Consider the following 23619-nt stretch of genomic DNA (forward strand, 5'->3'; position numbering starts at 1 on the left):
AGAGTGAACTGGCTGGGAGCTGGGCTCAGCTAAGGTATGGGGATGGCAGGACCTTTCTCAGCCTCTTCATATAGTTCCTCTAGCAGAGTAGTTAGACTTTTTCATATGGCGGCTCAGGGAACCCAAAACCACTAAGTTGGAAGTCACTTCTGAAGGCCCAGAAATGGCACAGCATCACTTTTGCTGCATTCAACCAGTTAGAGCAAGTCATAAGCTCAGACCAGATTCATGGGAAGGGAATTATGTAAGGTGTGAATACCAAACAGCATTATTTATTGGAGCCACTGAAAAAACAAAGTGCATAGTTTACTCTCCAGTTTCTCATGGCTCGGAACCCTGCTACATGCAAAATACTCTCAGCCTCTCCCAAGACCCTGAGACTCTCACCCTATTACAGCAGCAGCCTCAGGCTCAAGGTCTAAGATTAAGTCAGATTTAAGTGTATCTGAGGCTCCTTGGGTATGTTTCCTCTGAAACTGAGGACCTAGAACTAAACTGAAGAGACAAATTGCTTCTCCCTGTACACCAGTGAGGAGGAAATAAGATAGTCACAGTAGACACTCCTGTCAAAAAGGACAGTGGAAGTCATTGCTGGCCAATAGCAATTCTGAAATCTATCCAGGGACAATTACACTCCCTGGGAGTGCTTCTCCATGGTCCTTGAACTGTCTTCCGAGCAGTCCTTCTTTTTCCATAAGCAATGGCCTATGCCCCTAGCTGAATAGCTCTCTCATCCTATTTCCTGTTTTAGAAGGACAGTCTAGAGCCCTCTTTATTGTGAATTCTCTGTCCCTTTTAATCCAACTCTTTTTATTTCTGCCAATACAGTTCTTTTCAAAACTATGTAGGATTCCTATAAATCTTATTAAGTTTCGGCCCCTTAAACAGAGCTACACTCACAGATCTCCTTTGACAAGCCTTTCCACACTTTAAGCTGTCAAGTGCTATGGGAAGAGGCCTTGGAAGCACATTTGCCTCACTGTGATGTTCCAGGAGGCTCTACCACAGATCTTTCTGGGGCTCAGTAAGAGTCTTATATACACACCCTTGACTTGATCTGGAGATGTCCCACTTTTCCTTCATACCATTTGGGAACTTTTTCCAGACTGGAAAAGCTATTGTGAGGAAGAGTTTTATTTTCCAACTCAGTAAGTACTAGATTGTAAAGTTTTCCTGTGTTGACACTTTTATTTTTGATCCTTTCCTATTTGCACCTTATCATATGTGGCTAAAAGAACCAGTTGGCATTTTCAACATTCTGCCTGGAAATAGTCTCTTCGTCAGATTCCTAAGTTCTTTAGACGCATTTGCTATCTTCCACAGTCAATATGTTGCCAGACTTCCAATCACTACATAACACAGATTATCTTTTCTCTAGACTCCATTACCAGCTCTTCACTGCACTTCCAGCCTGCACTCACATCACAGTCCCCACAGGCCTCCTCAGCTTCCAAATACCACCCAGGCCAAAAGCCAAAGCCACAAGCTTTATGTTCTTGTTATGGCAGTAACCCACATCCCAGTATTAACTTCTGTCTTAGTTAGCTATTGCTGCATAACAAACCACCCCCAAAATTTAGTGGCTTAAAAATGGCAATCACTTATTTTTCCCACAATTCTGAAATCTAGCTGGGGTTTTAACTAAGCAGTTCTGCTGGTCTGGATATTTATGTGGCTGCCTTTAGTTACAGACCAGCTGGGTCTAAGGACGGCTACTGTTCTCTGCCTCTGTTTCTCTTCCTCTCTCTCCCCCCACCCCACCCCGCCACCTCTTATGTAATCTCAGGGCCTCTCCTTATGTGGATTCATGGGGTGTTCTCTTTAGTGGCAGCCAAACTTGTTCTGTGGCAGCTTAAGATTCCCAAGAGAGCAAGTGCAGAAGTCATTAGGTCTTCTTAAGACTGAGGCCTACCCTGGGCATAGCCCTACTTCTGCCATGATCTACAAGATAAAGCAAGTGAGTCACAGCCTGCCCAAATTCCAGGGGAAGGAACTACACAAGGGAGCCACCAAAGCCAGAAGACACCACAGAGCAATTTTTTAATGTGTAATCTTGAACTTCAGTAGCAATTAGGGACACCTGCCAGGACTTATTTTGGCAAGGGACGCATCTAACAATATTCTTTATTTTCATGCACAGTCGCAGGAGCTGCTTCTTCCCTCTGAGCAACCCACCAACACGCACTAGTTGGTCTGGGCAAACTGACATAGATGTGAATACGAGGTTGGACAATTACATTTGCAGAGTTGTCCTAGAATATCACTACATCACCAGATGGCCTAGAGGTGTACTTCAAAGGTGACTATAGTGATATGTAGCAATGAGATATGCAGCATTTTTTCTAGGGTGAGTTCACGAACTTAATTGTCTGATCTCATAAAGCACTGGGTCCTGCACGTGCTGCTTCTCTTCCTTTTATCTCTCACCAGCCTCTTGAGCACAGGTCAGTCCTGTGACCAACCCATCGGCCCTGGAGTCAGATTGAATTCAAATGCCAGCAAGCTACTTAGCAGCTGTGTAACCATTGTCTGATTTTTGAGCTTTCTAAGCTTCATTTTCCCCACAGATAAAATGGCATGGTGAAAAGTCCTACTTTGCAAGGTTGTAGTCATGGTACGTGTTAAGTGAGCTACTGCACATAGAGGGCTTAGACCAGTGGTCCGTGGGCACTCAGAAGCCATTGGCTTTCGTCATCCTCTCTTCCTGAATGTTCACTGAGCACACCATACTGTCAATTAGGGGCTCCACTCAATACAGAAAGTGCCCAGGTCAGCACTTGACTCTCCCCTCTCCCAAGGGATAAGAAAAGGTTTTGCTATCCCCTGAGCTCAACCTAAAGGCTGAGCAGGAACTTTTCAGGAGGAAAAATGAAATGCCACTCCTCGGGTGGCACCTGTGGCTCAATGGAGTAGGGCGCCAGCCCCATATGCCAGAGGAGGCGGGTTCAAACCCAGCCCCAGCCAAAAAAAAAAAAAAAAAGAAAGGCCACTCCTCCATAAGGAGGTGCAGGGCCAAAGCCCAGGGTATCTTAGGACAACTACAAGAAGACTCATAAACCTTGAACAGGCACAAAGCAAGATTTAGGGAGTCAGGGGACAGGGGAAGCTTGAGGCTGGAGGATGTGACAGGTGGGGACCAGATCACAAAGCACTGAAGCATCGTAATCTGGAATCTGAACATGACCCTGTGAGGCCTTCCTTCTTCAGTTGGCATATGGTGGCATGTTAGGGAATACACAAAGCCATAGCAAGAACAGAACGTGTTTTGGAGTAGACGTTTTACTGCAAGATTCTTGGAGAAGAAACTTTCAACATTCTCACATACCAGTTCGAATATTCTCTGGCCCCAAGCTCCTGATAAGAACATGAGCAGAACAGAACTTGAGTTGCCAATACTACTTTCCCTTCCCTGTGCTCCCTCAGCACAGCCCGCCCAGAAGAACTCTGCCAGGATGGTAAGGAGCAGATTGGGATCCCACGAAGCAGGCTGAATTCGTGGGGAACACCCCCCTGGTTTCTGTCTTCTGATATTAAAACTGTTCACCCTTTGATACTATAAAGGACAGAAACCTTGGTTTGGCTCTTTGTTTGCTGTATTTAGTTGTAAGATCTGTAAAGGAAGACATCACGTCTTGACCTCTTGTAGTCCCCAGTGCAACCTCTCTCCATCCACACTGGTGTTTGAGGCTCTAAGTCCCTCTCCTAATTAGGCCCCAACCTGCTCAGTCATTCTCCTTGTCTGATCCCACTTCTACTCCAAACCTAACTTTTTTTCTTTACCTTAGTCTGCAGGAGAAGGGGCTCCTTTCTTCTCTGGAATGTAAGTCCGCCCACATCCCTCTGTAGTTTGAAGTCTAAACCCATACACTCATGCTGCACACCGGACATCCAAGGTCACCAGGCATCTGCTGTTAGTCTGTCATCGCATCTGGGTATCACTTCCTTTGCTGGTTCTCCCTAATTTGGAGAGTCATTGAGTATTAGGACTGGAAGGGATCTGTGAGGCCATTCAAGGTTAAGTCTCCTTGATTCACTTACATTTTCCATTTGAGATATTTCTTAAACATGGACATTGCTCCATACTTCATCTTGGTTCTCTTAATTGTCTGTACTACCTTATGAGGCAGGGATTATTATGCTTTCTTTACGGATTAGAAAGCCAAAGCACAGAAAGGTTAAGTCACTTGCCCAGTGTTACCTGAGTGATAGAGTCAGATTCGAACTCAGGTCTCTTGGCCCCAAATCTAGTGCTCTTTCCTTTATACTTCCATCCTTACAATCTCTGCACTCATGTGACCAACCTCACTCAACCCAGTGTCCCCAGAGCCCTCAGCTCTGGCTCTTTGCTGCTCCACTCTCTGCCATAATAAATGCACCCATTTGATTCAGTCTACATGTCTTCTCCTCTCTCAAAGCCAGACTCAACAAAATCAGCATGAAAAGTACAGCCATAAACTTGCCCCAGAAGGTCCTCTGTTCTGTATTTATTAAAATACTAACATTTTTGAAACTTCATACTTATATTTTACATCAAGTACCCACGTATGCATCCCCAACAAAACTAGTTAATACTAGTTAAAATCACTGTGAATTACTTTTGCAAGTGGAAGATATTTTCACTCACAGATCTAGCTGTCATTATGTTCTACCCTTTTTCATAATGGGGACATTCTGCTCTGCTACTTCAGTGGATAGGCTGTGAAACCAACATGAGAACTTTTGAGTCTGGCCTGACTTCCCCACCCACCCAGAACTTCCCTGGGACTGAGCAATGGAAGTTGCAATCCAGATTTTATTTTCAGCTTATAACAATGTAAGTTACCAATGTATAGAGAAAGTCAAACTTTAAAAATATTCTGTGTTGATGTATTTTAATTTTTATATCTCCTTCTTTTCAATTTTTCCATCTTTCCTTGGGGCTCTCACTAAAAGATCCCCTCTTTTCAGACCCATCTCAACCTCCATTCTATTATCTTTCACTGACAGTCCCACTTCTGCAGAATTTGGATATTGCCTGTTTCTATAGCTATTCTGTTTTTCTTTCAGCTTCCATGTAATTTTGAAAAATCTACTGAAAAACAATCTATAGAGGGTAGAGAAAGATGGGCTATTTTTATTTAAAGCAAAATCCATCATCAAAACTCCTATCTGAGGTTAATAAAAGACTTTAGGAAGACAAGGTATTTAACTATTTCCATAGCAACAAGAGAATCAGGCATTTCTGTGTGACCCAATAAATGTTTATAGAACTACCAACTCGTAAAACTGGGTTATGAAGCAAAAAGCGTAACATTTAGAGACCAAGGACTTGGTATCAGAGAACCACCTCTGTTGTTTATTGTCTGCAGGCTTCAGGTTTTTGGAATTTAAGTTCCTTGCCTATAAAATAGGGCAAGGGATAAACTGTATACTCAAGCTTATGGTGCTAGTCAATTGGGATAGTCTGCACGGAATGTCTGTGTCAATCAGAGAGCTTTAGACAAACTATGACTGCTGTTTTTGAGCAGAGTGCTGAGGTGTAGGGGTGACAGCATCAAAGGTGAATGATCAAGCAGGGTACACACACACCAACATATGTGTCCATGTGTCCTGGAACATCAAGGGTGGGCAGGAACACAGAGACAGAGCCATCGCAGGTGTGTGAGTCTGTTGTCCATTGCATTCCAACAGCATAGGAGGATCTAGCAGGGCCAAACCTCAAAGACCAAAAGAGAAACCTCAGTCTTTGGGCTGTGAGGCTTTGAAGTCACATGATTGAGAGTACAAGCCCCTCTCAAGGAATGATGGAGGGCTGGGGTCCAGACTTCGTGGCCCCAGTGATATGTGGCAGAACCTTGGCCCCACCTCTATGTTGTCCTCAGCACTCATCAGTCAGTAACATCAAGAGGCTAGATTCAAATCTTGGTGGTTGTGGCTTTATCAGCTTTCAGAACATACACTATTGAGAGGTCCAAATCATTACATTTCAGTGCAGTTATTTTAGGAATGGTAGTGGCAAAAATCTCTTCAAAACTGTGTGTTTGATCTGGGTTATCTTTTAGATGACACTTTAACTTTCATCAAAGATGTGTCTGGTGGAGTGAAAAACCAATACTTAAAATAATTAAATCACACTATAAATGCACAAAGAGAGAGGAAATAGAATGTTTTCTCTTTCCCATTATTCCTCAGGTCAAAATATTCAATAGGCTCCATTTTTTCCTCAAATATTTCATCACCAAATTAAAGAGAGAATGACTCCTAAAAACTACTCTCTCTTTCTTTCTTGCAGTTTTTTGGCTGGGGCTGGGTTTGAACCTGCCACCTCCAATAGATGGGCCGGGTACCCCACTCCTTTGAGCCACAGGAAACTAAAACTACTAAAACTACTCTCTCCACTACCACCTTCTATATGCTGAGCATTTGACCAGGCACTATACACATAGGATCGCAATCTTATAACCCTGTGAGAAGAGCATCATTGTCCCCACTCACAAATGGGGACACTTGGAGAGCTCAGAGCAAAATCTTGTGTGTAAATTCCCACCAAAAGAATTGATTGACCCAGAACTGTTGGACTCCAAATGACAAGTACTTGGAGAGAAGTAAAGTCTTTTTTAGAAAAGCAGAAGACTTCAGCAGAGAAAGTGCTGCACGTGTGGGCTGCCAGGCTCAGCAGCAGCAACCTTTCTCCTCAGAGGCTGAAGGCATAAAAGAGAGCATGGAAGATGGGGGAAATAGTTTAAATCTACCTATTTATTTTAATACGTTTACAACTCTATAATTAAGCCTTCAGAAGTACAAAATTGAAACTGATAGTAATTTTTAACACCACATACATGTAGAAAGATGGATACCTATGATATGGCATTGTGATAAATACTAAGAACACACATTTTCAGAGCTCAGTGTTGGGGCAAACCAGTGTGAACAGTGTGTTAATGGCAAGCCATTATCCACAGGGAGCCATGGAATTGCGAAGAATTTAATTCACTAAACTGAACCAATATCTTGCCCTCCAAGATTGTTGAATTTCGTTGTACATTTCCTGAATTGGAATGATTCAATGTTTTTATTTTAAAAGGTTATTTTTATATTGTCTTACTGCAGAGTGAAGATTAACTAATACAAATATGTCGAATTATGTAAAAAATAAACAAGTGTAACAATGCATTACAAGAACCTGACAGCCACACCATGAACTATGTGGGGTTGTATGTTCAGAACTCCAGAATTCTGGAGTTTGTCAACTACTCCCAAACTGCCATTCTCTCTGACGCCTTGTGATCCTCAAGGAAAAGGAATGGATCTCATGATTCTGGTGATTCTCCTTCCTCATAATTTCGTTCACTGTTGGACTCCAAGCATATAATGGTATAAATGGGTGCAGAAAATAATTGTTCTGAATTGCATTTTTAATTTCTAAATTTTGCAGAGACAAAGAGAAAGGCTGGATCCTAAACTATTTATTAGCTGTGAGTGGGAAGAATATTACAGGAAGATATAAATATAAAACTTGAAAGTGGCCAGGATTCAGCCTAGAGCATTCTTCCTCCTGTTCATAAAATATGCCAAATATGCCAATATCAGATGGCATGCAAAGGGTAATGTTTAATAGCAGATAGACAAAACACTGGCTGCAATTGCTAGAGCAAAGACTAAACCAAGATGCTGTACAGCATACTTTTTCTCTTAAAATCTAAACTGTTCAGATATAGGACTTGCAACAAATGAGGAAAGTTTATTTTAAGACTATGCAGCATTATTCTTCTAAACTTTTTTCTTTTCTATACTGGGAAATATAAATGCTAAAGATGTGGTAGCAACTACCAACATGTTTATTCTGTAAATTTAAAAAACTCTAAATTATCCACCTCTCTATTCAACTCCCTAACATACTACTACCTAGAGTTCTAAAATTTGAAGGGGAGGGGAGAAAGAGCCAGGAATTTGGAATCAGAAGAACTGTATTTAAATATGTGTCTAGCTACTTAAACTACTACTCACCTCTTCTTATTTATAAAATTGGGAATTGTATTGTTCTTACCTTATCTGGCTATAACAATGTTGTTATTAAGATATTCTGACGGCTCACCAATATTTAACCTTTCTTTTGTCTGTTTTAGAGATGAATTTAAATGCTTTGGAATAAATCATTTCTACCCTACCTACACCATGAGGCTTCTTCAACCTTGGGTTTCCTACCTTTTTACTTATCTTTTACTTCTCTTATCATCCAAGAAAACTTCAATACTTATTACATAATCTGCAAGCTCTGTGACAGTACCAAAGGAAATACAAACATGAATAAGATCTGATTCCCAAAAAGTTTGACATAATGGAAGGAATAGTTATGAAAAATGCCCATAAGGCACATTAGAATAGCGATGTCCAGTGAATAATGCCACCCTGTGTCCACATTCCTTTGCAGTATGACACTGCTGTTCTTCACATCAGTAAGGTGGAATCAATTTCTCAATCCCCTTGAATTTGAGCTGATTTTTAAACTTGTTTTGACCAAGAGTTAAAGGTGGAAGAAGTGACAAGGTATATGTTCTGGAGCCCAGACATTATGAGACTTCACACTTCCGCTTTTTCTCACTGGGAACCCAATTGCCACGTAAAGAAGATTAAGTTAAATACATAATATTGTTATCTATGTGTCTGATGTTGTACAGTAGGTCTCTAGGACTTACCTTGCTTAAGTGACTGTGTATCCTTTGATGGACACCTCTCCAATAGATATTCCTTCTCCCTGGCCGCTGGTATTCACCATTCAAGTCTCTGCTTCTATAAGTTTGATGATTTTCACTTCCTATGTGAAATCATGAAGTTATTTGTTCTTCCATGGCTGGCTTACTTCACTTAGAACAATGAATTCCACATTCAACCATGGTGCAGCAAACAGCAGGATTTTCATCTTTTTTAAGGTTGATAATATTCCATTGTATGTTCATAGCACATTTTCTTTATCCATTCACATGGACATTTAGGTTGTTTGCATGCCTTTGCTATTGTGAATAATGCTTCAGTGATCATGGGAGAGAAGATCTCTTTGAGATCCTGATTTCAATTCATTTGGGTATATATTCAAAAGTGTGTTTGGTGTATCATATGGCAGTTCTATTTTTATTTTTTTTAGGAACCACCATACTGTTTTCCATTAGTGGCTCTATAATTTACATCCCTAGCAACAGCATACAAGAGTACCCTAGAAGTGACAGCTAAATTAACGGCATGGCATATGGTGATGGCTTTGCAGGTGTATACTTAACTTCCAACACACCAAGATGTATATATTAAATATGTACAGCTTGACAAATATGACAATCAGACCTCAATAAAAATATTTAAATAAGCAAGCACAGCTATGTTCCAAAGATAATTATAGGTGCTGAAAAAAATATATTCAATTAGACTACAAAATGATGAGACCATGTAGCAGCCTTCCAGACATCTATGCCAAAGCCTCTTCAACTGCACAGCTCAGCATTTTTCAATTTTTTTTTAAATCTCACGGCACACTTGAACCTATATAGTTAAACTTCTGTGGCATACTTAAATTATGTTGGTAAAAAAAAAAATAGTTAAAAAATATATACTTAGTGTGTTTTGAACTTCTTTTGAAAATAATTTAGTTAATGATCTTTAAAAGCAGCACACCTAAGGTCCTGTCGTGACACACTGGTTGAAAATCACCATTATACCTTCTAGCAACTTGCCAGCTGGCTGCAGACCAGCAGAGAAACTGCCCAGCCAATCCACAAAAGTGTGAGAAATAATGTTACTACTACACTTAGTCACTAAGTTTGGGATAATGGATACTTGAGACATCTGATAATAAGAATTAAAAAATTATTTAGGAATAAAGAAAAGTTAGAAATTGTTTTCTGTTCAGAGGATGTGGGGTGATTGCAATAAAGAAAATTTTATACCAGCACGGTTTTTAATGTTTTTCCTCCTTTAAGAATTTTTTTAAAGCTTTATTGCAAATTTAAAGTGTAAAATTTGGTAAATTCTGCACATCTAGCACCTGTGAAACCTTCATCATACTCAAGATAATGAATGAACTCCTAAAAGTTTGTGACCCCTTTATAGTCCCTGCTTGAGCATTGAGACCAGCCTAAGCAAGAGTGAGACCCCATGTCTACTAAAAACAAAACAAAAACAAATTAGCAGGGTTTACTGTTATTTTTAAATAAGTAAATATTTTTGTATTTTGTCAGTTTTCATTTCCAAAATGGTAAATATTTATTTAACTCCCATAGCCAAAAGCTCTTTGGGGACCTCAAGACGGTATTTTTTTCAGAGCGTCAAACTGTCTTGAAGTCCAAAACTTTTAAAATATTTGATTTATATTACTGAAATAATTTGAGCTATAATCACAAATCTGTTTTGTTTGTGAAACACAGGGACAACAGTAAAGTACCACTAATTCCAGAGATGGGCAAATAGAGAGGGTGACAGATGAAAATTATAGATCAATATATTTAATATTAATCCTTAGGGTAAGAAGTAAAAATAAATTAAATAGAATGTAAAGTTGGTAACCATGAGCTCCCAACACGAGTTCACTATGTCAAACCAACGAATAGTTGTTTCCTTGATAATCAGTAGAACAAGGAATGTATATAAATATTACTCTCCATTATTTGATAATCTGTTACAAAACAATGGCCTAGAGAACCGACAGCAGAAGATTAACCAATCGGCCTAAAGCAAAATGTGATATAAGCTCAGAAGTGACATAAAACGTGATAGTGAGCTGACCCTTTAACATGGGTTTTGAACTACATGGGCCCACTTAGACTCTGATTTTTTTTCGATAATTTATTGAAATTTTTTTTTGAGATTTGCAATAATTTGAAAAATCTTGCAAACTGTATGGCCTAGAAATACTGAAAAAAAGTTTTAAAAAGGTATGCTATAAATGCATAAAACACACATGTATACTACTCTATCATTTACTACCATAGAATATACACGAATCTTTTCTGAAGTAAAAATTTACCAAAAATAATGCGCATGCAGTCCACGTATGGCACTGTGTGTGGTTGAAACAAAGCTGTAGTGTTAAACCGTGACTGCAGATTACCTGCTGTACATACTGCACTCCTGCAGTAACTGCATAGTCACCCCCTACTGCTACTGCTGGGAGCTCAAGTGTTGCAAGTATCTGTATCTGCTTAAAATGTAGTGAGATGCTACTTAGCTCCATATGAGCAGTTAGTCTGTCTCTCCAATAAATTCTGTAAACTAATCTCTCAAGGTTCTCACTTATTTTTCATTGTGTTTAGTGCAATACTGGAAAATCGTGGGACCTATGCAAAGTATTACTAAGGCAGGCTAGAAGTGCTTCTAGGAAGGAGGAAAAAGTTATTCATTAAAAAGTTGAATTACTCGATATGTATTGAAGATTGGGCTCTGTAGCTAAAGCTGCCTGCCCATTCAAGACAAATGAATCTATGGCAAGGACCATTGTTAAAAAAAAAAAAAAATCCATGAAGCCATTGGCACAGATATACCAGCAGGCACAAAAACTTTGCACTTTTTGTGGAACACCTTTATCTCATACTGAATATGCAGCTTTTTTGTGGGGGCAGGATTACTATAAGAAAGGAATACCTACAGATTCTAATATGATTTAAGAAAAAATCATTTTACAACAACTTAAAGCAAAAGCAAGCTGAAAGATCTTAAGCTAAAAAATGTAATGCCAGATGCAGAAAAAACATTTGATAAAATCCAGCATCCTTTTCTAATTAGAACACTGAAGAGTATAGGCATAGGTGGCACATTTCTAAAACTGATTGAAGCTATCTATGACAAACCCACAGCCAATATTTTACTGAATGGAGTAAAACTGAAAGCTTTTCCTCTTAGAACTGGAACCAGACAAGGTTGTCCTCTGTCACCTTTACTGTTCAACGTAGTGCTGGAAGTTCTAGCCAATACAATTAGGCAAGACAAGGAAATAAAGGGAATCCAAATGGGAGCAGAGGAGGTCAAACTCTCCCTCTTTGCTGACGACATGATCTTATACTTAGAGAACCCCAAAGACTCAACCACAAGACTCCTAGAAGTCATCAAAAAATACAGTAATGTTTCAGGATATAAAATCAATGTCCACAAGTCAGTAGCCTTTGTGTACACCAATAACAGTCAAGATGAGAAGCTAATTAAGGACACAACTCCCTTCACCATAGTCTCAAAGAAAATGAAATACCTAGGAATATACCTAATGAAGGAGGTGAATGACCTCTATAAAGAAAACTATGAAATCCTCAGAAAGGAAATAGCAGAGGATATTAACAAATGGAAGAACATACCATGCTCATGGATGGGAAGAATCAACATTGTTAAAATGTCTATACTTCCCAAAGCAATCTACCCATTCAATGCCATTCCTATCAAAATACCAACATCGTACTTTCAAGATTTGGAAAAAATGATTCTGCGTTTTGTATGGAACCGGAAAAAAACCCGTATAGCTAAGGCAGTTCTCTGTAACAAAAATAAAGCTGGGGGCATCAGCATACCAGATTTTAGTCTGTACTACAAAGCCATAGTGCTCAAGACAGCATGGTACTGGCGCAAAAACAGAGACATAGACACTTGGAATCGAATTGAAAACCAAGAAATGAAACTAACATTTTACAACCACCTAATCTTTGATAAACCAAACAAGAACATACCTTGGGGGAAAGACTCCCTATTCAATAAATGGTGTTGGGAGAACTGGATGTCTACATGTAAAAGACTGAAACTGGACCCACACCTTTCCCCACTCACAAAAATTGATTCAAGATGGATAAAGAACTTAAATTTAAGGCACGAAACAATAAAAATCCTCCAAGAAAGCATAGGAAAAACACTGGAAGATATTGGCCTGGGGAAAGACTTCATGAAGAAGACTGCCATGGCAATTGCAACAACAACAAAAATAAACAAATGGGACTTCATTAAACTGAAAAGCTTCTGTACAGCTAAGGAGACAATAACCAAAGCAAAGAGACAACCTACACAATGGGAAAGGATATTTGCATATTTTCAATCAGACAAAAGCTTGATAACTAGGATCTATAGAGAACTCAAATTAATCCACATGAAAAAAGCCAACAATCCCTTATATCAATGGGCAAGAGACATGAATAGAACTTTCTCTAAAGATGACAGACGAATGGCTAACAAACACATGAAAAAATGTTCATCATCTCTATATATTAGAGAAATGCAAATCAAAACAACCCTGAGAAATCATCTAACCCCAGTGAGAATGGCCCACATCACAAAATCTCAAAACTGCAGATGCTGGCGTGGATGTGGAGAGAAGGGAACACTTTTACACTGCTGGTGGGACTGCAAACTAGTACAACCTTTCTGGAAGGAAGTATGGAGAAACCTCAAAGCACTCAAGCTAGACCTCCCATTTGATCCTGCAATCCCATTACTGGGCATCTACCCAGAAGGAAAAAAATCCTTTCATCATAAGGACACTCGTATTAGACTGTTTACTGCAGCTCAATTTACAATCGCCAAAATGTGGAAACAGCCTAAATGCCCACCAACCCAGGAATGGATTAACAAGCTGTGGTATATGTATACCATGGAATACTATTCAGCCATTGAAAAAAATGGAGACTTTACATCCTTTGTATTAACCTGGATGGAAGTGGAAGACATTATTCTTAGTAAAGCATCACAAGAATGGAGAAGCATGAATCCTATGTACTCAATTTTGATATGAGGACAATTAATGACAGTTATGGTTATGGGGGGAAACAGAAAGAGGGACGGAGGGAGGGGGGTGGGGCCTTGGTGTGTGTCACACTTTATGGGGGCAAGACATGATTGCAAGAGGGACTTTACCTAACAATTGCAATCAGTGTAACCTGGCTTATTGTACCCTCAATGAATCCCCAACAATAATTAAAAAAAAAAAAAATGTAATGCCAGCAAAGGATGGCTTGATTATTTTAGAAAGAGGTTTGGTATAAAAAAATGTCAAGATGATAGTAAAATTTCTTCCAAGTTCTCAGTCACTATGAAGAAAATCATTAAAGAAAAAGTATGTCTACCTAAATAGTTTTTTGATGCAGAAGAAAGGATCCTACTTGGGGGGGAGAAAAGTCCAGAAATAACTTTTATTACTAAGGACGAGAAGTGAGCACTAGTATTTAAGGCAGGAAAGGATAGGCTAACTCTAGTGTTTTATGCAAACACAGTTAGGTTTATGATCAAGACAACCTTTATCTACAAAGTTGCTAAACTCAAAGCCTTGAAGGGAAAAAAATAAACACATACTGCCAGTCTTTTGGTTGTGCAAGGTGGCCTGGATGAGAACATTTTTTCTGTATTAATTCCATTAGTGTTTTACCTCCAAAGTCAGGAAATACCTTGCCAGCAAGGCACTGCTTCTTAACATTCTTTTGATACTGGACAATCCCCTTGGGCACCTACTCAGAACCCCTGAGTTTTAGCACCGAAGGCATCAAGATGGTTGACTTGCCCACACACACGATGTCTGTAATTCAGCCTCTACATTAGAGGGTCACAAGCACCTCTCAGGCTCATTATGGAAAGGACTGTCAACACTATGGCAAAAAACTCTTTATAGAACACCATAAAATCTGGATTACACCAATGAAAATGTCATTGGTTGTCATAGAAAAAGCTATGAAAGCCATCCAGTCCGAAACAATAATCCCGTGGAAGGAAACTGTCCAGATGTTATGCATGACTTTATAGAATTTATAACAGAGCCAATGAAGGAAATCATAAAAGAGATCACAGATGTGACAAAAAGAAGTAGGTGTGAAGGGTTTCAAGACACAGATTTCAAGAGCTAAAAGACACCACCCCAGAGAAGTTAACAGAAGACAACTTGATGGAGATGACTGTGTCCAAACCAGAACTGAAAGACAGGAAAGACACAGAAGCAGCAGGGCCAGAAAACACACCCACGTTAGACAATCTGGCAGAGGGGTTCATTCAAGACTGCTTCTGACTTCTTTACAGCATGAACCCTTCTGTGCTACAGGCACTGACACAAGCAAACAGTGTGGGAGGCCTGGGACCACATAGAAACATCCTTGGACAATAAAAAGGTAAATGTCAAACAAATTGTGACTTCTTTTTGTAAAGTTACACCAAGTGTACTTGCCCCTCCTGACGCCCCTTCTACCTCCTCCACCTCTTCTGCCACCCCAGACACTAAGACCCACTCTGCCTCTTCAGCTTACTTCATTTGAAAACCACAAGGCTGAAGACCTGTATGACAGTTCCACTTAACCAACAGTAAATGTTCTCTCTTCCTGATTTTAATAATATTTTCTCTCATTTACTTTATTGTAAGAATACAGCATGTAACACATAAAATATGGATTGACTGCTTATGACATCAGAAAGGTTTTTGGTCAAGAAGTAGGCTATTATTAGTTAAGTTTGGGGGGAAGTCAAACTATATATGTGGCTTTCAACTAGAAAGGGGTTGATGTTCTTAACTCCTGTGTTGTTCAAGGGTCAAATATAAATTATTTGCTAATGAATTATCCACAGGCTTTCTGATTTTCAGGGTTGCTTCCCCATCCTTCTGGATTATTTCCTTCTACTGCTTTTAAATATGCAAAGAGTAAATATTAATCTTAACATGTAGGTGTTAATCTTTAGTCTTAATCCAGACATTAGTAACATGAAATAAACAAGACAGCATTTTACAATGCATTCCGAAGTGTGATATAATTTGTATGTCGGAGATTTTCTTAACACCGAGTTTCTAGAACATAGCACAACACCTTCTCTTCCTAGATTTCTGTTATTGTTTATGCTCTTGCTTCTTTCAGGTCTTCCCTGACCATCCTCACTCATGACTGGCACCTTCTATGCCCCTTACCTTGTTTCATTTATTTCTACAAAATCATCTGATATGAAAAATACTTAAGTTCATTTTTGCTTTTCCCCTACCAATGACCTTCACAGAATAAGCTTCATGAGAGTAGGGACGTTCTGGTTATTCCCTCAATGCCTTAAACAGTTCCCAGCATATAGTATACAATCAAAACCATAAAGTTTGTTAAATAAATCTTGAAATTAGGAATATAATTCCCTTACATTAGAGATATGAAAATGACCCCATAAATCTGGAGGTAAAAAGGAACCTAAGAACCCATGTTATCAAGTCCACGCGATTAATGTCCCTATTGCATAGTAGTTAAGAAAATAGAGTTCTACACATGGACAAAGAGTTGGATTCCAGTCCACTTATTAGTGACACAGGGGACAAACTAACCTCTCCATGCCTTAATTTACCCACTATAAAAAATAAGGATAATGATAGCATCAACTTAATGTTGTTATAAAGATGATTAAACCAATACTGTGTGTAAAATACTACAGTATCCGGCAACAAGTATTTAATAAAAGGGGGCTAATACTATCATTATTATTATTACTATCATCATCATCATCTCACTCAGGCTCCACAACCTATTTTCTAATATTTCCCAAACAAGAGCAACCAAAAAGAAAAAGGAAAATGAAAACTATAAAAACTAGATTCCCAAGGTACTACATTACAGCACAATAACAATGTCCATAAAGACGGTGCTCAGCCACCAAGAAAGGGATTACATTATATTATTGTATTTATTATACTGTTTTAAGACGGCAAGAATTATTCTAAAATTAGGAAAATTCACTTCAAAATGGCTGATACAAACTTTTGTGTAAAAGGTAAACTTTCATTACCTTCAAAATTTACTCTCAGAGAAAAAGAATAAAGTAGACGAGGCTTTATCTGTAAAGCTTGAATATCTCTGCTGTAAATACTCATCAGTGTGACTTACGACACTGAATCTCTCTCTCTAATGACGTTTTCCTCTGAGATCACTTTTCTGTCATACTCCAATGTTGTATCTCAAGTGTGCATTTCAGGGAGGTGGTAAATAGTTCCGTTTACTGTCTTATGACATTGTTACTACCTCATAATAAATCTGCATTTATTCATCTTATTTCCTTTAATAACAGAATAACCAAGGCCCTCTGTAAGAAAATCAAATTTCAAAATGAAAAACACATTCCAAATTACTTAAAAGATATTTTTTGTTCAGTTCCTTTGTAAAAACATTGGTCACCATTGAACATACAGTGGCAACAAAATACGCCCAATTTACATGCAGAACAAGTCAGTAAATCGTAATACATGGACAACACAAATTTCAAACGAACAGTACTAAAGTAATTCATGTTGCATTGAACTATAGTTCTTGTGCTCCTAATAAAGAATTAGCTAATACAAGAAACAAAGAGTTCCAGTTTCAACGTGAAATAAAGTCCTTTGTGGCAAGTGATATAAAACAATGATCATAAAGTTTTTATCATAAAGGGAACTATTCTTCAGAAATCACTTTGTTCAAAGGTCTGTACTAGTATAGAACAAAATGTTGAAAGAATCTATACCTTTGGTTAGGACAGACAGGTTTCATTTTTTGAAAATTAATTAGCTTAATAATTCAAATTTTTATTGTGTCCATAAATTAAAATACTATATGTACTATAAATTAAAATATATTCCATATTTTGAAATCTTAAAAATAATCCTGCAGATGTTCAATTAAAATGACAATTCTCCTTGACTGGATTATTTTCAAAAGCAAAAAAAGAAAACTAGTAATCAAAAGCCCTTTCTAAACTCACAGGCAAGGTTTCTGACATGGGGTTTAATTATAAGAAGAAAAGTTAAGCACCACAATAAAATACTTTTTGAGAAAAGAGAAAGCACTGCTATCAATATACAAAAGAGGGACAAAAGTGCTTACACATTTACCAAAACAAAACAACATTCTAATTCTATCAATCTGAATTTTTTTTTAAAGATTATTTTGGTGTCTGTATGTAGTATTATATTGACAATTCAGTTTAAGATACCAAGTTGTATAATTCTGATTTGATCCAACAAGAATATTACATTACTTGTGTATAATAAGATTGTTATAAGGGCCAGGCATGGTGGCTCATGCCTGTAATCCCAGCACTTGGGAGGCGGAGGCAGGTGGATTGCCTAAGCTTACAGGTTTGAGACCAGCCTGAGCCAGAGCAAGACCTCGTCTCTAAAAACAGCCAGGTGTTGTGGCGGGTGCCTGTAGTCCCAGGTACTTGGGAGGCTGGGGCAAGAGAATTGCTTCAACCCAGGAGTTTGAGGTTGCTGTGAGCTATGATGCCACAGCACTCTACCAAGGGTGACAAAGTGAGACTCTGTCTCAAAAACAAACAAAAAAAGATTGTTATATATTTATTTTTACAGTGTACAAAATATTTTCTTTTTTCCCTCAAAATCTATGAGTAAAGGACAGCACTTAATCATTCTCAAGTGCAAAAGAGAATTTATAATAAACTACCTTGTACACTTGTTTTCTTCGGCATATATTTAGCAACATAATTTCAAATACCCAAAATATTATTTTCATTTTCATTTCATTTTCTCTCCTTCAAGATGTGTTTTTATTACTCTGTTACAAGAGTAACTTTTTAGCATGTGTAACAGGCCATAGGCTAAAAAATTTAAAGGGTTCAGAAAACTAAAATTTATAATCCATACATAGTTATACTTAAGTTAGATATACAACACTAAAAGTAATTCAACCTAGAATATGCTTTAAACACCACTAAATAAGACAAAAGATCACAAAAGGGAGAAAAGATTTCCTTTCATGTAACTTTTGACTAGACTATGTAACAAAAAAGCAAAATATTAAATATTTTTCACTTCAAAAGAAATTAGCAAGAAATAAAATACACTAAAAAAGATATAAACAGATTAGGATCATGAGCATGGAACATTCAGACTCATCACATTCAGATGTAAAATTGATACTTCAGAGGAAAAAAAATCTTTCTTAAACGCTACAGTTTGTATTTTATTAACCTACATCACTTCAACTTCACCACTTATACCATAAACCTTCTTAACAGTTCCCTTTTTCTGCTTCTCTTAAAAAAAAATGTTTTAGCCTCTTAATTTCCAAGTGTCACATCAAATCCCTTAGTTCACCCTAATTCCACAATACCCATTTAAAAGATACTAAAATAACCGTCTTCTTCCCCTCAGGAGGCACAATCAACCATGTAAATATCCGAAATTGGAAAATTAAAGGTTAAAAAAAATCAACTGGAAGTAAGCACACTTGTTAGCATATATGGTTTTATGCAGTAAGGAGACAACATAATTGCTCTGATTAACCTCTGCCTCTTAAGACAGTAAGGTCAGAAAATTAAAATGGGAAATGTATACTCAAAATACTTAAAATCTCTCTCTGCATCTATTATGAATAGATGTGAGAGTTAAGAAGATAACTAAAATTATATGATTGTAAATGTTTACTGTGAAACAGTACAAAATTGGTGTCTAAAAGAGAGTAAGAAAATCTTAAGTATCTTCAGGAATTTGGAAAAATCCCAAGGTTGAATTGTAATCATCAGGGAACAACAATAACAAAAACGCTTTCATGCATATACACATATTAGGTAATAAATAAGCAAACCCTAAGTCAATACAGTACATGAATGACCAATACTTAAATAATATATTGATATATAAAGAGAAAGAAAAAATAAAATGTTGACTGCCACTGATGAAAAAGCATTTCAACAATTTACACAAAATGATACCAAACATTTGTTTAAAAAAGATGTCCCAAGAAGATCAAGCCACAATAAGTTAGTGTTTTCCATAATACATGCTGAGTTATTTGATCCCATATCTATACACTGTTACTGTCTTAATTCCTAAATGTTCAGACAGCATATTTTAATAACTGAGGTACATTAGTTTACATCTTTTTATAGGTATTCTAAGAGGATTAATTTTTCTTTTCCAGTTTTTCATCATCTTCTCCTCCTCCAAAGAAAATCAAAGGAAACATTCCTAGAATGCAGCCAATAGTCACTCCAACAGCTTTGCCCTAAGAACAGAAGAGAACATTTTTTAATAGTTACTTTGTCTCTGAAAGAGGTATCCTTGAGTAAGTATCCATGATAACAGACAATTACTATATATTTTAAAATTCAACATGACTGTATTTCTTTTGATAGTAAGAATAGTAATTTAAATATAAAAGTATGCTATAAAAATATTATAAAACAAATAATATTTAAGGTTCAAAGGTTCATATTTGAGGCAATAAAAATATCAAAGAAATATCCAAACAAAAAACTTTTAAAAAATTGTACATATATTTTAATGTCAGAAGAGATAGGCAAGAAAAAAATCTCACTACCTGCTCTCAATATATGTGGATTTGCTATCCTTTGTATATACATGTATTCTTTTTCATGTTTTACATTCAATAATAAAAACTGTTATTTTCGTTGTGCCTAAAACTCCTCCAGAATTTTAATAAGCAGAAATTTTCTTCATTCCAGATATTGATAAAGTTAATCCTAGAGTCGAATTTTGCCTGTAACATGTTTATTCATTTGTATATACATAGAGAAATTATCTTCTATTTAATTTCTATTAGACTCTATTAGATTCCTGACTTTCCCACATCTGTGAAATGACTACTGCTAATGAGCCCCACTTCCACTTCCTGCCCATGCTGTTAGAATACCTGTGATAATGGTGCATGGCAAGCAAGGCTTTCCTCCTCCCTCACTTTAGGACTGGCAGTCAGTGAGTTCTGAGCCAATTATCTTAATGAGATCTTCCCTGATCCAGGACCTAAAACGTTTTTTCATTGTAAAAACCATTAATTACATATTATTATGAGGTCTTAAGATACTCTAGACCCCATAGTTGAACACTGGGGCCAAAATAAAAGCTTGAGGCCATCTGTAATATTGTTTTTAAAGAACATGTTTTTCCAAGTTTCAAACAACCAATTTGCAAATGAGGTTTTCTTTCTTTTTTTTCTTTTTTTTGTAGAGACAGAGTCTCACTTTATGGCCCTCGGTAGAGTGCCATGGCCTCACACGGCTCACAGCAACCTCAAACTCCTGGGCTTAAGTGATTCTCTTGCCTCAGCCTCCCGAGTAGCTGGGACTACAGGCGCCCGCCACAACGCCCAGCTATTTTTTTGGTTGCAGTTTGGCCGGGGCCGGGTTTGAACCCGCCACCCTCGGTATATGGGGCCGGCGCCCTACCGACTGAGCCACAGGCGCCGCCCCGCAAATGAGGTTTTCAAACATGGCTATCTATGTAAACTGGAACCTACATGGATATTTATGTGTATACATATTCTACTAAGAATAAATTTCAGAGTTAAATTATGTCATGAATATCTGGCTGATCACGAACTTCAAATACTTCAGGCTGTGTGTAATCAAAATGTTCTGTTACAGAGCAGAAGATGTTATCCTAACATAAAACAAGCAGAATCAACAGTTAAGAAATAGAATAGCTGCTTCTATATGCTGGTGGGAGATTTATCAATACACACATAACAAATATGTAAATACTAGTTTAGTAATTGAGGTGCTTTTATCATAGAAGAAAGGAAATGAATCTGTTTATGATACAGAAAGAAGAACTATCAATTATGTGAAAAGACCCAGAAAAATTAATTTCTCTTGATTTCAACTATAATGCTAAAATTTTAAGACAAATTGATCGATGTTAGAACATATTCCCTAAAGCCACTTTAATTTACCTACAGATTACAGGATAGGGACACACAGAAACTAAAAGAAAAAGTCCAAAATTAACATTCTACTTCTTAAAAGGCTTTTTATCTTTTATAAAGTAAAAATCATAACAAACACATAGGTACTCATTTTGTTTCTACACATTCCTCCTATATTTCAGTTGAAAAATAATACTTCCCCTGGGCAGCACCTGTGGCTCAAAGGAATAGGGCGCTGGCCCCATATGCCGGAGGTGGCAGGTTCAAACCCAGCCCTGGCCAAAAAGGGCAAAAACGAAAAAAAAAAAGAAAGAAAGAAAAATAACACTTCCTGGCAGTACCTGTGGCTCAGTGGGTAGGGCAGCAGCCACATACACTGAGGCTGGTGAGTTGGAACCCTGTCCAGGACTGCTAAAATCAACAATGACAACTATAACAAAAAAATAGCCAGGTGTTATGGCGGGCACCTGTAGTCCCAGCTACTTGGTAGACTGAGGCAAAAGAATCGCTTAAGCCCAAGAGTTTGAGGTAGCTGTGAGCTGTGACACCACAATACTCTACTGAGGGCAAAATAGTGAGACTCTGCCTCCAAGAAAGAAAAAGAAAAGAAAAGAAAAAAAGAAAAAGAACACTTCCCTAGTATTTTAGTCATCCTTCTATTACTCTTATTTCAAAGGGCAGTAATTATTGAACATTTCAAATTTAAAAAATGCCAAATATTCTCCTTTAAGACAAATAATTACTATCACTAGCAATTCAAAAGCAACAAGAGTCTCAAAACTGTAAATAATATCTGAAACGAAGAACTTTAATATTGTTCAACATAAGTGATTAAAATAAAATACAAAGTATTACAGTATTTATAATATCAAAAATGCTATTTAGGAATTGTCTTTATTTTATTTATTTTATTTTTTTTATTAAATCATAGCTGTGTACATTAATGTGATCATGGGGGACCATACACTAGTTTCATAGACGGTTTAAATGTTCTGTTACACATTAAAGTGATGAGTTATAAATTTAATTCCATTTGTTCAAATTTCTATATTCTGTGAAGATATTTTTCATTTCTATTTACTTCTAACAAAGAAATTGATTTTACTATCTTCACTAAAACAAAGATAGTCTAAGTGAATTTAAAGAAATTAATTTTATATTTTACTCTTCTTCCTCGTCTATTAATGTTTCAATTGATTGCTACTTGATTTTTCCTCTCCTGAAGTCCAATAAGCAACTATATACCAAATTTAAAAAACAACTTCTTAGAAACTTTACTTGATTTCTTTATATCAACAGAAACTGATCATCATCCACTGGTTCTTAAATCTTTTTCCTTGCAAGCTTTCTTAAGACCATGAGCTCTTAATTCTACACATGCCCTCTGGACCGACAGCTTTTGAATTTTAGAATGGAACAGATTTAAAATACAAATTGTAGGTCCCATCTCTGGCATTTCTGATTCTGTACACATGCAGCAGACAGATTTTTTTTTTTTTTTTTTCAACAGACAGATTTTTACGGTGTCTCCCATGATCCTTTCCTCCTGGTATTTGTGCCTTTACATAACCTCTTCCCCTTAAAAGTGGGTAGGGAGCTCTAACTGCTTCTACCAATAAGAAAGGTGATGAGTCTCTGTAATTCTATTACATTACCTAAAGACTCCATCTTGCCAGCAGACTCCTCTCTCTCCTTTGCTGGCTCTGAAGAAGCATGTTGCTGTGTTGTAAGGGGGCCTAATGAGAGGGCCACATGGCAAGGAACTGGAGGTCTAGGTGGTGAGGGAGGCTTCTAGAAGATGACAAGCGGCCTCTGGCCAATGGCAAACCAGAAGCTGGGTCCCTCACAGCCACAAGAAAATTAATTTGCCAAAGACCTGAGTGAGCCTGCAAGCAAATCCATCACTGGATGAGCCTCCAGACAAGAACCAAGTCCTAGCTAGACACGGAGTGCAGCCCTCCAAAGGACCCACCTAAGCTACACCTGGTCTCCTGACCCAAATAAAATGATACATAATAAATCA

General features: G+C 37.6%; 1 protein-coding gene across 3 annotated transcripts in view; it reads right to left on the reverse strand.

The window, feature by feature from the left end:
* Positions 1-17064: 17064 nt before the first annotated feature.
* TMEM65 (transmembrane protein 65) overlaps positions 17065-23619 on the reverse strand; it is a 57200-nt gene continuing 50645 nt past the window's right edge. For all 3 annotated transcript variants that reach the window (XM_053559099.1, XM_053559098.1, XM_053559097.1), the window contains one exon: positions 17065-19937. In XM_053559099.1, coding sequence (XP_053415074.1) covers positions 19836-19937 — 102 coding nt within the window. In that variant the 3' untranslated portion in view covers positions 17065-19835. The remainder of the gene's footprint in view (positions 19938-23619) is intronic.

This window comes from Nycticebus coucang, chromosome 13, assembly GCF_027406575.1.
Source record: "Nycticebus coucang isolate mNycCou1 chromosome 13, mNycCou1.pri, whole genome shotgun sequence".
Classification (NCBI taxonomy): Eukaryota; Metazoa; Chordata; class Mammalia; order Primates; family Lorisidae; genus Nycticebus; species Nycticebus coucang.